This window comes from Amphiprion ocellaris, chromosome 1, assembly GCF_022539595.1.
Source record: "Amphiprion ocellaris isolate individual 3 ecotype Okinawa chromosome 1, ASM2253959v1, whole genome shotgun sequence".
Taxonomy (NCBI): domain Eukaryota; kingdom Metazoa; phylum Chordata; class Actinopteri; family Pomacentridae; genus Amphiprion; species Amphiprion ocellaris.
In genome coordinates this window covers 26,194,255-26,206,957 of record NC_072766.1, presented here as the reverse complement: position 1 = coordinate 26,206,957, position 12,703 = coordinate 26,194,255, and the positions used below count along the sequence as shown (strand labels likewise).

The following is a 12,703-nucleotide window of genomic DNA, read 5'->3' as shown; positions in this document are numbered from 1 at the left end:
CTTTCACAGCTCATAAGGTTAAATGAAAACACACAATGTCTCTGTCTGGCAGAGACCAAGCTCTCTGCATGTCCTCCTCTAATGCATGTATGCTTCCTCCAGGGCTGGGATGGAACAGAGAGGAAAAACCCAACATGCATATAAGGATTATAAGCAATGGACCCCGGGTCAATAACCGAAAGGCTTCCTTAGTAATCCATGTACTCCATGGATGTGATTCAAAGAAGGTTTTATATTGTAATGAATGTTCCTGATCTTACTTTTTAACTAGCGCACAGAGCAAAGAATTTGCCGCTGGTTTCATCTGCCAATCAGCGCTCACATGTAAACTGACAGATCCACTGATTTGATTCATTCTCAGTAGATCTGCATTCAATGCTGACCCTTCAGTCAATCCTTCAACTGGTATTTCCTCTAAGTTCATACACTTGAGCTGAGAAGAACTCCTTTCAGGACTTCAACTGACACTTCCAGCTCAATTTATAACTTACATTCAGGATGACATTTCAACTCTTTTCAGTGCTTTCACTTGAACGTCAGCTTCAGTTAAAAGAACTGGTCACGCATTTCTTTTATGTGTCCAAATACCAATAAAGTGGTCTCTGATTCCTCCATTATAAAGACATGAAAAATAACATCTGTGGAATTAAATGATAAAATATATATTGTGAATTGCTTTGTTTTTCAGTTTATAGTGAAACATTTTGACTGCAGCTTCTATAATCTTACAAACATGACCAAAGACAAAGAGTCATTTCTTATTCATTTATTTCTCAGTTTTTATTAGCAAAAATACAATAGCAAAGTGACATAATACTGCCCATGAAGTGCTAAAAATAAATAAACACAAAGCAAGTGTTGCATCATTGTTGGTGATAACTCCATGTTAAACCTCAATTACAAAACACTAACCAGAATCTCACCCATCTCCTTTGGTTTAAATTCATGCAGCTCATTTTGCTGTTTTTAGCTTACAACCATCAGTTCTCTTAAAAAGACGGGTAGTGAATAGGAACAGGCCTGAAATTAAATGGATTTTTTTGGTTTAAATTCTTTTTTTTGCCAAGATAATTAAAAATATATATATTGTCTTTTTTTTTAAAAGTCAGTTTTGAGGTTCTGCAGTATATACACACTTAAAATACAGTCCCAAGTATTTAAGCTCTAGCTAGTGATACATGAAAGTGCTGGTTTACATGGGCTGTTGTTGTTTTTGTCTCCACAAATTGCTGAATAAAAAGCCTGCATGGAAAACACACTGAGGTGTTAACCTGATCAGTGCTGACACAAGAGTTTTGCTGCCACTTCAGTGTCACTAACTGACCATTTAGAGGCCAAATCAAAACATAGATCAAATGCAAGCACATTTAGGTATTAAAATGAAGTTTCAGAATAAAAAGACAATTCTTTCTTTGCCACAAAGAGGTCATTGCTTACAATTATCAACATGGCATAGATTAATGTGGTGTAAGTTAAAGCTGGCTGTGGGAATTGCAACTGTAGTGAAAGGAGAGCATGTGTACGCTCTAACATACACTTGGTTTCATACTCGCAGTGTCTGCTGCCTGTGCTAACACACTTCTGCAATTTGTGACAGCAAATGGGATATATCACTACTTGCTAAATCCCCTTTAGCCTACATGTATTCACCACCAAGGGAACAACCAAAGATGAATTTCCCAGCTGTTATCTCAACCTTGCAGTAATTTGGACACAATTTGATTTTAACCTGTTTTTTGTCTTCATTTGTTAGCAATCAACATTGCAAAAATATAATTTTCTTCCATATTCTACTCAAAGTGTCATCATGAGCTACTTTGTAATCGCAACTCCATATGATGGAGGAACAGGATATACTGTACGTCAGCTGCCTGCAGACGATCACATGATTGTGATCCTACATAAAATCTGACATCTGGACTTTAGCGTTGGAAATGATACAATGACTGAGCAGCCTTGGCAGAGTACTGCGCTCTGAGAGCTTTTCTTGTTAATTTTTGTGATCAATTGTGATCATATCTTCTTATACACACACTAACTTTAAAGGGTCAGACTGATAATATTAATAATTTCCTCAACCCCTCGATGATGACATGAATGAATGATGGCCAGCTGGACTGAGTGGGGCTGTAATCTGTGATGGATGCCGTCAGTGGACAGTTACTTTTTACCTTCGCATTTATATCCAAATACATTTCTCCAGCCTTGGGGATAATCTGACTGTGTGTAGGCTAGAATTTTATTTTTAGCAAGATGAATAGAACTTTGCAATGCTGCACAGATAGTCAGGCTATGTGAGAAGCAATGTGGGAGACATTTTAGATTTCACACCACTGATGGGAAAAAAACGGCTAAAGGTTAAACTTTTTGCATTCACAACAGCCCTACAGTGGTATTAATGTGTTGCGTCATGCGAACAAGGCAGCAGCATGTTTTACATAATAGCTACAGATATGGGCTGTCTTTAGATTCATCTGAGTTTATGACATTTTAAAGATTATCCCCAGTGAAAATCAATAGTTTTGCTGTTTTTATTTTTTATTTTATTTATTTTTTTTACCTTGCTAGCATCCCCATATTGTGAAACTTGTCTTGAAAAGAGCTCTGTGCAACCTGACAGCAGCTTGAGCAGCTTTGCAAAGATGAATTGGATAAAACTGCAGTGTTTAGAAGTGTAAGGCTGACTGAGACCTGTTCACATTGGCTCAATGTAGCAAAAGGAGCATCTACTAAATACTGACTTGAAGGTGGTCAATATTTATGCAATCGCTTATTTTATATTTGTAATCAAATATTACTTTGTAGAAACCTGCTGTCACCTTAAAGCGAAAGAATCATTTTTGTGAAACAAATTAACCATGATTTAATGTTTGAAAAGCAACAAAAGGGGTGTGAAAACTTTTTATAGCCCATAGAAATGGTAGCAAAAAGTATGAAAATAAAATCAGAATAGACCAGAACGATCTTTTAAAGCTGTGTTCCTTTATTCGTTTTTGGGGCTTAAATAATAAACATTTGTCATCTAACTGAAATAATAGTGTTATGTGTGTGTGTGTATGTGTGTGTGTGTGTGTGTGAGTGTGTGTGTGTGTGTGTGTGTGTGTGTGTGTGTGTGTGTCGGTGCGGTTTTTCAATTCTTATTCCTCATTTAAAGTCGTCAAACACGGGGACAGTAAATTCTCACTTTTATTTAATTTTTTAAATTTATATGCCACCGTCATCTTTAATCCTGCCATGCAGAATAGTAAATTAAAAGTCTGACAACAATTATCTACTATTATAATGAGAATTCTAGGCCAGGTAAAAGGTCTTTGAGATAGAGTTTTAATTTTGCTTCATCCACCCTGCTACACACACACGCATAGGCACAATTTTAAGCCGTTATGTACGGTGGGCGTGGGGATGAATTATGTATATTCTATTTCATCTTAATTTCCTCAGCCTCAGTCTATGTCATCGTAAAAAAGTGGAGGCATACCGATGAATTAACATGATAGTGCGTCCTGCGTGATGGGACTGGATGATCCATTGGATGGGTTGAGACATTGTTACTGGCTCTCTGGTAATCAACACCAAAGCATCAGCAAAATTAGTTTTTCCAGACTTTGTGTCCCAAATTGAACTTCACACTTTGTCTGATATGAACTCCTGTCACAGTCTAAGATATATAACATGCATCTGTGTGGGCTGGTGCAGACCTTTCTCTAAAAAGTTATGTTCTTATACAACTAAACTGCATTCTCACTTATGTTTTGAAAGACACATATTTTCTCTTCGTACAGTAACAGTACAATATTATAGGAACCTTTTCCATTTTTAAAGAGCCCCAAAGTACACATTAACAGGCTGGTGAAGTGGTGGCGGCATAAGTTTGACACAGGACTTTCACCCAGGAGACTGGAGTTTGTCCCATGACAAACCATTCATTTTAGACCTAATTTCAATTTGTTGTATTGTTGGGTTTAGGAAAATATCATGGTTTTTGCTATTATACGACCTTTTTCAACATGTCTGAAGCTCATTATGTACTTTCTCGGTTACCAGGATAACAAGTTGTTGGTTGGCTGAAAAGCGGCAACAATTGAAGAGCAATGAAACAAATGGCAATGACAGATTAACAAAAAGAAAATTTGTTTTCTTTAGAATTGTTAAGCATGCAGTTTAGTTGTATAGGAATCTAAATGTTTCCTTACATTGAATTTTGTACATGCTTCAACCTCTAACGGGCTTCACTTGGTACTCCAACAAAGATCCTTGACCTCATTTCCCACTTACAGGTGTAACTACTGCACCGATACTCTATTGGCACTACACATACATGTCTACCTAATGTAGCCGTCTGCTGACATTTGCATGACATAAACATGTCAAAAGCCTAGACATGACAGCTACTCTTGATCCTGTCTATACAGTTGCTGGTCCTTTTGTTTTGCTCCTTTCCTGGAAAGGACAAGTCACAGTGGACAAAATCTTCTTTGTAGTGGAGTAAACTGTTCTTCAGAATGGTCCATTGCTACCACTGTCTGTTGTTGTTTTTCACGTTCCTTCTTTCTTCCCGTGAACTCTGTTGTGGTCTTTCATTTTCAGGTAAAAGTCATACTTTCATTACTCCACCTGCACATGACATCATCTTGTGGCTGTTGCTAACGTGCAAGGGGACAGTGTGATGGCTGGCATGTTTGACCAGTGCTACACTGGGGCCACAAGCTAGGTAAAACATGGAGCAACGTGGCTGCTGATGGAGAACCAGACCACAAGTCTCCTTCAGATGTCATAGGCACAATGGCTATTTGAGCAACCATTGCGCTGCTCAAATAGGGCACAGTCACATCTGGCTGGGCTTGTCCAGCTTGAAGTGGAGATATCTTCCTAACATGTCAGTATCCACAGGTTCTCTGTTTGGCCCAGATATCCAGGTCATGACTGACCAGCGTGAAATGTTGAAGTAAGCCTCTGAACAGCTGGACTCCCACATTTCCCCCAAGTTCCCTGCAGCTCCCACATGTGTGCAGTCATATCTCATGGATATGATGTCTGACTGTGTTTCACATTGTGTTTGGTGTATGTCTGTGGAGGTCCTGCCTGGGTCAGACTGATGATTCCTCCTGGTCATGTTCAGCTCCTAACCTGGAATGTTTAGTTCAGTTGTGGGATCCCTAGGAGGGTGGTGCTCAATGACCTGGTAGCTTGACTTTTCTCCCTCAGTAAGCAGTCGGGTCTGGATTGTTTGCGGTACAGTTCAAGCCCAGCTGGGAGCACATCTCATCGTTAACAGCCTTCGCCTTCAGTAGTTACCAATAGTGAAGCCTGTTAAAGGGTGGAGCATGTACAGAATCAAAATAGCAGTGGCTTGGCTGTAACCCCATTTCTCTGAAGATGTATCTATCCCTCTAACCACAAGCACACATCCCCTGCTCCATTTACTGAGTTCAAAAGGTAGACGTGTTGTGGTGGCACCACAAAAGAGTTACATCCAGGTCAGTATTAGTTGTTTTTTTTTTTTTCTTTAATATAGCCAGGACAACTACATTTTCCCCTAGCCACAAAATAAGAAAAAACATTTAGTGCCTTTCATACTTTCCAAAATTAGACAAATCTGCAGGCAGTAGCAGTATTTCTATAATGCATTTTTATCCACATTAAAAGAAGTTATCGGAGATGGCAAGATTTGAAAAAACATCCTAGTTGTGCAAAAGTTTTTACGCTCACTCGAGGGGTTGTTGACATTTTTGAATAAAGACTTCATGTGATTCACTGTATATGAAGAATCCCTTTTCAAATGAGTTCTGACGTGATGACCATGTCACTCACATGACTGATCAGCTGTTGCTGCTTCTTTCATTGTCTTTGCCTCCATATAGCAAAAAAGGCAGCCCATTATTAGCCGACATGAAAGAATCCTTAACTTTCAGGACTGGAAAAAAAAAACCAGAATTTCTCCAATTTTGTGTTGGAGATTGCCCAAATTTTGTTTGTTTTTTCTTCTTCATTGTTCTTGGGCTGTTGGCAAACCACTAGCTTTGCTTCTGGCTTCTTCTAGTAATTGTTAAATATAGCTATGTGTAACAAGGCCTACACCGCCACCTTTAGAGGCACTAAACAGTTTAGTTTATCTGCGCCAAAAAAAAAGCCAAGGCTGCAATATTATTATTAGTTTTTAAATCAAGCTTCAATTTAATAATCACTGCTTAACAGATTTAAACATGTGACTAAGCATTACCACATGAGATACCATGAAAGGTGTGACTGTCACACAAGGGGACATAGTTTGTATCGTAAATTACAGCTTTTAAATTTGCTAATTGCATTACCTGAAGTTGTGACTTCTAGTGTAAATGCCATTGGCCACATGTAGCAACATACGCATTAAATGTTTACTGTCTGTATAATTAGATTAAACCCTATCTTTGAGAGAAAAAATGTGAATATCTTTAGTTGGGAATTGGCTCAGAACTAAAGGACCTGCCAGGGGACAGCTGACAGGGGCTATGCTGGGTCAGTTTGCACCTTCTGCTATGGCCTGATTAGGTACCACAGTTAATGGGTCAATTTCCACACTGTGTCCAGCCTTGCCTTCAATGCTGCGAACAAGTGACCGGTATTACAAATATCATTACTAAAAGAGGTACAGAAAAACCTAAAAATGTGGCACACAGAGCAGGAGAGGGAAGGCGAAGCAGAAGGAACACACAGGCCATTGCAATCTCTTAAGTGAGTAAACATATAGCATGTTAAGGATAGAGTAAATCTATAATTAGGAGAGAACTTTCCATAACAGGTCCTTCAGCAGAACTTACAATTCAAGATTAGCTACTGTACAGACAGAATTAGTGTCCTTAGATGAGCTACGATAAATCCCTAAACAGCCACCCAGTGCTTTGGCAACAGAGTGTAATACAATTTGCTAACGGCAACGTCAGATGATGAAGTTATTTGCTGATAAAAGCTGTTAAGAGCACCAGAACTTTGTTTTTCAATCATGCATTATTTTTTTTTTTTTTTTTTGTGAAAGAGCTTAGTTTTCTGATGACCTTGGGACACTGATTTATTTGATATATTCTTTTTTGCAGATTGCAGATATACTTACTGGACAAAAAGTAGATGCTAATTCAAGTTCAGCATTTGTAACAATTATTAAATTGTTGCGTTTTACAAAATAACAAAAAAAAACCCACCAACAATATAACATTCACTTGGCATTATATACTGCCCATCAGCCACCCTGCTCTCTAAATATTGGCGCTGGCCATTGAAAAACCCTTATCAGTCAACCACTAGTTCTCCTATCAGTTCTGAAGTAATTATAAAACACTTTTGCTTCCAGTCAATCACATGTCGGTGAATGGACATGGGCTGCCTATGTGACAAAAATCTCAAAAATATGTGTCCTTAAAAACTTTATTTTCACATCCAGGTCTTCCTATTTGAGGCATTTGTTAGCTGGGACAGCAATCATTTCAAGTTGCGCTTGACACTAGAAAGTTTGTATTTTAAAAACACTGACAAAAAGTGGAAAGGTTATTATAAAAACGTTATTATATACAAGATAATTGGCATGGGCTATAAAAAAAATGCACTATACCTTCAATAACTCTGAAAGTAAGCCTAGCACCACAATCACGTGATAATTGTGTTTCATTCATTAAAACATAATCCTTTTTTCAAATACCTAGGCACCGTTCAATTAAAATAACAGCTCTACCTTTGCTAACATCCCTTTCTGTTTTTCATTCTGTCAACATTCATTAAACCACCAGCAGATGACAATCCTCAAAGGCCAATTTCTGCTTTGTTCTAGTCAACTTCCAGTCCTCCTTTGACATCTACATCTTTCACTTCTAAAGAATCTAATTTTTAAATGATTTAACAAGTACAATTACAAGTCCCACAAACAAACAAAAAAAACCCAAACAAAACCAAAAAAAGGAAACAATATTGAAGATATTCCTCTTTAAATTGGCATAACGGAAACTAACATGCATAAAAATAAATGGATAAATATTAAAAGATATTCGAGCAGTGAAAAATGCCTTTAGGCGATGCTGAATTTGCACATGTACCTCCTTTACTAGGCTAGAGCCTTGACTGTGTGTGATTAAATACATTAAATATTACAGTAGCAATAAAAGAGCTGCCTTGTACTCAATAATATATGAATTAGACTGGAAAATATGTGAATCTTTTTCCATTTCTGGTGAGGGATTGTGTGGTTTTCTGAGGTATGAACTTGTCCCTGTATATTGAAAAATCTAACATGGGTCAGAGGTCTGGCCTTTCCCTTGAAATCAAAATCACTTCCCTACAGAGACATTTTATGTCTTCTTCATGTGAAATTGCTTGACACAAATATTAATGGCTTATTATCATGTTGTTTCATGTTTTAAACATTTGCTTCAAATGACATGCCACTCAGAAAATCCTTTAATCACTTGTCCTGAAACCTTTTCAAGGTGTCTGCATTGGATAGTAGTTACTGCAGCCTCACAGTTCTGATGCTATGACCAACCTTAACCAGAGAACCTTCAAAAAAATGACAATTAACGACTATGGTACAGTAGATGTGAAACTGTTACGCCTCAGTATCCTCTACAACCTCCTAGAGGTAAGGAAACTTAATGAAATGCTTTTGTGGACAGCACTGTGAAAGCACGGGGTGGGTGATAATATGAGGAGAGGGAGGGAAGGGCATGTCTCACTCTGCAGTTTGGAGGCCGGGTTGTGCTTCCGGTTGCTGCTGCTGCTGTTCCTTATTGAGTATGATGCTGATGATGTCGCCCTCGTGCTCCTTCATGTGCTCCATCAGTCGCTCTTTACTTGTGGACTCAAAGCCACAGATACAGCAGCAGAACAAGAGCACACAATATTCCATGCCAGGGCCTGTGAGGTGGAGCTGGCCCGTGCGTGGATGGCTCTGGGACTGGAGCTGTGCAGGTTCCTTCCCCTGGGGACTCAGGGATTCGCTTGACCACTGTGAAGGGTCTGTGGGAGGTGTAGAGAGGCCTGCTGAGCTATCAACAGAGAGAGCAGCCTTTGATGCTGATATGGGCGCTTGCAGTGCTTCAACTGGGCCCTTTATTTTGTCCTTTGAACGTGGGGTCACTATCGGGCGCTCTGACACTGACTCCAGCACCGCAGACAACTTCTGAGGAGCTCTGGGCGAAGTAGAGGATACAAGTATGGAGAAGAAGAGAACAAAAAATGGAGTAAGACTAAAAAATACACACACATTTTTTGACAGTTGAAGAATGACAAATGAATAGAGTTAAGTGCTGCCCATATTCCACTATCACTATGTTGCATTACATTCCTAAAAACATGAACAGAAGTCTGAAAAGAAGAACGATCGGATTTGCCATTAGCCTGAAGTCATGAAAACCACAAAATTAAGTGTATTTTCTAGGAAATATGTTATTAGCAGTATCAAATTTGCTTGAAGGTTCAATAGAAAGCATATGATTATAGTGAGAAAGAAAGGCAGACATTTGCATATTCACAAAAATCTTAATACCTCAGTGCAGTAAATGCAGGCAGTTACCATCTAAAGATGTCTTAGAAAAATAGGAAACAAAGAAATCAGACCATAATTTGACCAGGCTCATTCTGTGTTAAAACAACACAATATTTATTTTCACTATTTACAATTGTAAATGAGTCTAAAATGTAACAAAATCAAACTGTCACCTCAGAAAGTATGTTGACCTCTTTATTTTCTGTACACTTTATTGTGTTGTACATTTAATTTCTAATTGACAGCACTGACATTTTTCAAGTCAATCTACACTTAATTAACAATGCAGACAAGTGAAAATGTGCTTTGAGGTGTTTTTGGAAATGAGTTAGAAATGGAAGACTGAAATCAGTCACTTGAAAATGTATCCAGACCCTTAATTCAATATTTTGTAGGGGGGCACCTTTTGCAGCCATGATAACTTTAAGCATTCATGGGAAAGATTCTGAGGCTGGTCAAAAGACCAGCTCTAGGAAGAGGCTCGGTGATTTCAAAATTCTTCACTGAGGTCACTAAGACCTTAAAATCTTTAGAAATGGTTATACATCCTTGCCCTTATCAGTGCCTCTTCACAGTTATCCTGTGGAGATCTACAGAAAGTTCCTTTGATTTTTTTAGCTTAGTTTTAGGTCTGACAAGCAGAATGCATTGTAAGATCTTATATTCACAGGTATGTGCCTTCTTAAGCTTGTCAAGTCCATTAAGTTTGTACTCTTTTCAAGTTCTAGACACATTTCCAGGATTATTAAAGCAAACAGAAAGCCTTTGACCACAATTTAGAGGCACAGAAAAGGACCCTTTACAAATCTGATATTTAAGCTTCTGGTTTTCCAAAACATGTTTTTGCCTCGTCATCATAGCTTACCGACTGTAGATAGATGTGAAAATTAAATCTACAACAAAAAAAAAAATGCAAAAAGTAAAGCATTAGATTTATTGAGTTGCTGTTGATATAATATAATTGTGTAATAAACTGGGAGTTGTGTTGGGAATTGGTTCTACACATGATAAAGTTGATTTTAAAGAATTGAAATAGTTTTTGTTTTTACTCCGAAACAGTTCACAACATTAAATACTTAGTTTTGTGAAGTTTAAAATGTGAAATTAACATTTATTAACAAAGGCAGACGAAGACTGCCATCTAGGAAACATGGATGAGAACATGCAAAACTTAAAATACCTTAAAATTTGGCTTTGCACATGTTTTATAAGCAAGTAAATGCATTCAACACATTTGTGAAGCCTTAAGGATACAGAACGTTTGATGAGTAACACTAAACGTAAACATGAAATCATTTTTAAAAGACAGATCCAAAGGCTACATTTAAGTGAAAAGATTGCATAATTCAGCTGTATCTGAATTTAAGATGCCTAAAGTGATTGTAGTTAGAATAGTATTTCGTGACCTACAGTGACCTTCCAGTGGATAGAGGCTGATATTTACAAATACAGAGAGAAATCCTGAAAGGGTAAGTACTGATATCTCTGTGCTTGACTGTGCTTACCGGGTGCTCTGGGATATGGCCTCATTAATGGCCTTGTTAACTTGCTCATAGTTGTAGTTCTGGTCTCCGGCGTGCTTCCACATGTGGGATTTGAGTGACGGGGGATGACTGCACACATAGCCACACAGAGAGCACCTGTAAGAGAGGAGGGGGGAAAAAAAGGAACAAAAGAGGGAGGATGAGCAACAGAGTGAGAGTGGATCAAGTGGAAGCTGACTTAATATGTGTACTGCGGTTCAACTAATCCTTCTGCTACTTTCTATCAAGAGGAATCATCCTGACTCAACACTCCACAGGGGACACTGAGCTTGAGAGACAGACAAAGAATGGAGTGAGGAAATAGGATTTACAGCACACTGGTGAAGTCATTTGTCAAAATTAAAAGAATTATGGACGACACACTATTCAATAGTCTCAGTTGCAAACTTATTAAGGATAAAGTAGACCAGCAAGCTGACTTAAGCTATAACATCTGACTGTAGTTTGTGTGAGAAAAGACTATAATACAACCTATGTTGTAATGAAAGTGAAAAGAAATTCATACAGTAATAGACTGGTGTGTCATAATGTGCACTGTTGACTACAGATGGAGTTACTGTTGTCCACCTGATTACCCACTTTATCTTGTAGAAAAAGAGCATGTCTGCTTCAGTTTAATCACTGTCTTTTATGATGTAATCAGGACTGTTTATTCTGGAACAAACAGATGCTTCTTGGCACAACTAGAACTAGGCGTGACGGACGGACGGAGGAATGAACCGAATATTCGTTTCAGTCCGTAAGGTCAGAGGTGGTGAGCTAACCGACGGAGGCGGCAAATTTTCAGCATCGCCCGACGGGGTGGGGGGTGGGATATGTGCGAATATTCGGATCTCAAAATTAAATATCCGGATACCACCGTCGGGACCGAATATTCAGATATTCGGGTCCAGCCCTAGAAACAACGCCATCCCCCAGCTCCTTTGACTGGTATGTCTATCCAAAGCTGACACAAAAACTCTGGTGACAGTACTTGTTTTCATGAGGTGCTGTTGGAACTAAACTTTGTCATAGATCCTGGAGCTACTGGAGACCCTGGGCAATACAACAAGTGCAGGTGCAACAACAGGTGTACTGTTAAAATACACAAGAAGCAGTTTATAGTGATATTTTGCTTTTGAGTTGAATGATCGGGAATAAGTTAAAGACAACTAAATTCCAATATGCAAACAGTGTCACACAGCAATACAGGCATCTGAATCTGTTGACAGACTTTTTGGAGAATGAATTCCAATTAATTTCATATTAATCTTTATAAACAAATGCTTCAGTGACCACATTAAGTTGTCATCATTTTTACACCTTAAAAATGAGAAATGTTTTGTGCAAAAACAGAAAAAAAAAAAGCTTAATTACACTCCAATTAGCCCACTTTCAATTAGCTCACTGCACATTTCAACTCACTGAAAACGCTGCTGTTAAAATAATGAAAAACATCAAAAAGTTACAATACTTACACTTTTAGATCCTTGCAGTGGTTTCAGTGAAACATAGAATTGAATTGAAGACCTACTTATTCTCTAAAAATCTCTTTCGGGGTCCAAATTATAAAAGACGTGTTCACTCCGTACAAGCCTTGTAGGCCTGTCAGATCTACAGGGGCTGGTCTGCTTGTGGTGCCCACAGTTCAAACCAAACATGGGAAAATGGC

At 38.3% G+C, this 12,703-nt stretch overlaps 1 protein-coding gene across 1 annotated transcript in view; it reads right to left on the bottom strand.

Annotated features, from left to right (window-relative positions):
- Positions 1-751: 751 nt before the first annotated feature.
- Positions 752-12,703, bottom strand: part of znf507 (zinc finger protein 507) — a 32,643-nt gene continuing 20,691 nt past the window's right edge. The window contains exons 6-7 of the mRNA XM_055010771.1: positions 11,014-11,148; positions 752-9,152 (exon numbers count right to left, since the gene is read on the bottom strand). Coding sequence (XP_054866746.1) covers positions 8,693-9,152; positions 11,014-11,148 — 595 coding nt within the window. The 3' untranslated portion in view covers positions 752-8,692. The remainder of the gene's footprint in view (positions 9,153-11,013; positions 11,149-12,703) is intronic.